Source organism: Glossina fuscipes, unplaced genomic scaffold, assembly GCF_014805625.2.
Source record: "Glossina fuscipes isolate IAEA_lab_2018 unplaced genomic scaffold, Yale_Gfus_2 58879, whole genome shotgun sequence".
Classification (NCBI taxonomy): Eukaryota; Metazoa; Arthropoda; class Insecta; order Diptera; family Glossinidae; genus Glossina; species Glossina fuscipes.
Genome location: NW_024001752.1, coordinates 1 through 2792, shown reverse-complemented (window position 1 = coordinate 2792; position 2792 = coordinate 1). Strand labels below are relative to the sequence as shown.

At 35.4% G+C, this 2792-nt stretch overlaps 1 protein-coding gene across 1 annotated transcript; it reads right to left on the bottom strand.

Annotated features, from left to right (window-relative positions):
- Positions 1-3: 3 nt before the first annotated feature.
- Positions 4-2489, bottom strand: LOC119643202 (probable RNA helicase armi; the record flags this gene model as incomplete). The annotated part of the gene is given in 3 exon segments (XM_038042549.1): positions 4-575; positions 578-1288; positions 2447-2489. Coding segments are annotated over 3 exon segments (1326 nt in total), but the record flags the coding sequence as incomplete, so codon positions are not given.
- Positions 2490-2792: the final 303 nt, after the last annotated feature.

The following is a 2792-nucleotide window of genomic DNA, read 5'->3' as shown; positions in this document are numbered from 1 at the left end:
AAATGATGTGGATAAACCGCGTCCACGAGCATATTTGTTTATAACGATTGGTTGGAATTGATGGGGATCTCCAGCAAGGATTACCTGGCATTGCTCTTTTGATGCTTGAGCAACAGCAACCATAATTTCAGGTTCTGTACACTGGTCGGCGTCATCGATTATTACATGTGTGAAATGGTGCGGTGGAAAGCCCATTTGCAAAAAATTTCCAAGTGTATCGCAAGTACCAATTATTACTCGATGGTGCCGTAAAAACTTCCTTTGACATCTTACTTTGAGTCCGGACTTAGTCACAATCATATCATGTTTATAGGTGCCATCTATGCCAGTATCCCAATATTTGTCGCCTGTGGCGCAATATGGCATCAAATACTCTGGTATAAGCTCTTTTTCGGATTGATTATGGGACATTAGACGTATAAACTCACCCATTTTGAGTACATCGGATTCAATCAAACGCGTTGTTATTAAATCAGCAGAACTATTAGAAGGTGTGCCTACAAGTAGATGTGCACTGGGTATCAGTTTAAAAATTTGCAAAATGGTCTCCACTAGCGTTACAGTTTTTCCTGTGCCGGGGGTCCGAAAATCACGTATGGCATATTGTAAACTTCTCCTCGTAGTATATTTGCTATGGCTTTTTTCTGTATAGAGTTCAGTGTGCAATTGTGCCATTTACACTGGTAACTGCCTAACAAGAGGTTTTCCTCATCATCTACCCGTATATCCAATTGTCGGCATCCACGCGTCTGTGCTCCGGATGGAAACAAGAACTGTTCGCCTAATTTCTTAACCGCTCGTAAGACGACGTGGTGCTGTTTCCGGTAGCCATACCGGGAGAAGTAAAATTTTAAACGATATTCTTCGCCATTATATTTTTGCTGAAAGTTGGCATCGAATTTAAACAGAATGCGATTGAAAAGCACCTTGTGAATCACTCCTTCATATGTGTGTTCGGCATTTTCAGTTTCGACGGAGGGGTCTTTCGCTTCGATAATGTCTCCAATTAGCAACGAAGGACGACATTCGGAAAGGTTTTCATTTTCTATGGTCAGAGCTAAATATTCTTTCTCACGTGTGAAATGCGCTCGTTCACGGTCATACATTCGAAAATTGACAAAACACTCAATCTCTTCGAAATATAAGAGTGTTTGAAAGCGACTCACGTAGTTACTTATGTTTAATTCTTCTTTAAGAGTCGGGAACATATATTCAATGTTTTCCAACATGTCCTTGTTGTAACTCGAAGTAAGATACGCCAATTTTAATCGTTCGGGTACATAAAAATTCGAGATATCGTTATGCCAAATATTAGTAACGGATTTAAACGCATTGTTATAAATATGAGGCCAACACCTTTTATCAAAATCAGGATGAGATATAAAGATATTATAATGAATAAAAATGTATGCAAGCGTCATTAGCACAAATTAAAGTGCAAAAGCATTTAAATATCAATGTGTAGTAAGACCATTATTTAATAAGAAATCAAATTTCAATAAGATTGCATTTAAAACACACACCTATCACACACACGTATTGAAACACCAACAACGCAGATAACGCAACAAGAACCCCTAATTCACCCTTCATCATTTAATTAGTTTATTGAAAAAAAATTTAATTCTCTAGTTATATCTAGTAATATCTTTAGAATAAAATCCTGCTAAAAAAGGCATTCCACGTAAAGCTAAATTAGCAATATTAAAACAAGAAGAAGTTAAAGGTATAGAAATTCTTAATCTTCCTATTAAACGAATATCTTGATTATTATTTATATTATGAATAATTGCCCCTGCATATATAAAAAATAAAGCTTTAAATAAAGCATGAGTTAATAAATGAAAAAATGCTAATTTTATATAACCCATAGACAAAATTCTTATTATTAACCCTAACTGCCTTAAAGTAGATAAAGCAATAATTTTTTAAAATCAAATTTATAATTAGCTCCTAAAAATGGCGGATATCAAACATAAATCAAAGGATTCCAATACTTTTCGGGTAAGTACATTGCAAACATAAGTACAGATACGAACATTGAAAAATGTGCGATTGTCTCTCTTTATAGTTCAAGAGCTTTGCGGATCGTGTTAATGAAATCGACTTAAGACGGTTGGCTTTGTATCATATAGGGTACAGTAACGAAGAATTAACGGAAGATAATGAAACATATTTCCATCAAACTTTAAAAAAATGGATGGCCTTAAATCTCACCGAAGAATTTTCTCACTTCGCCTGCAAAGTTTGCAAGATTGTTACTTTGCATCAATTAGTAGATAAAAAAAAGTTCGTGTTGGATACTTTATTAGAACATTTAGCCACCGCAACTTCCTTATCTATGCAACCGTTGCTGGAATTATTATATATTTTGGCTAGAGATTTACGAAAGGAATTCTATCCTTATTTTCAACGTGTGCTAGATCGCCTTATTTACTTGTTACACACCCAAGACGCTGAGCAACTCGAGTGGACTTTTGTTTGCTTAGCTTATTTATTCAAAGAGCTTAAGCCATATTTAAAACGCCATATTGGTGTGGTATTTAAGAGTATATTGCCGTTGTTGGACGAGCAGCGTTATGAGGATTGTGTTAACAATTTCGCAGTGGAATGTTTTTTTTTTGAGAATAAACGTGTATTCGTTCTCTTTTGTTTTGCATGTATTGTGCCGCTTTAAGAAATAAACGCATATTCGTTCTCATTTGTTTTGCATGTATTGTGCCGCTTTGAGAATAAGCGTATATTCGTTCTCAATTGTTTTGCATGTATTGTGCCGCTTTAGAGAATAAGCG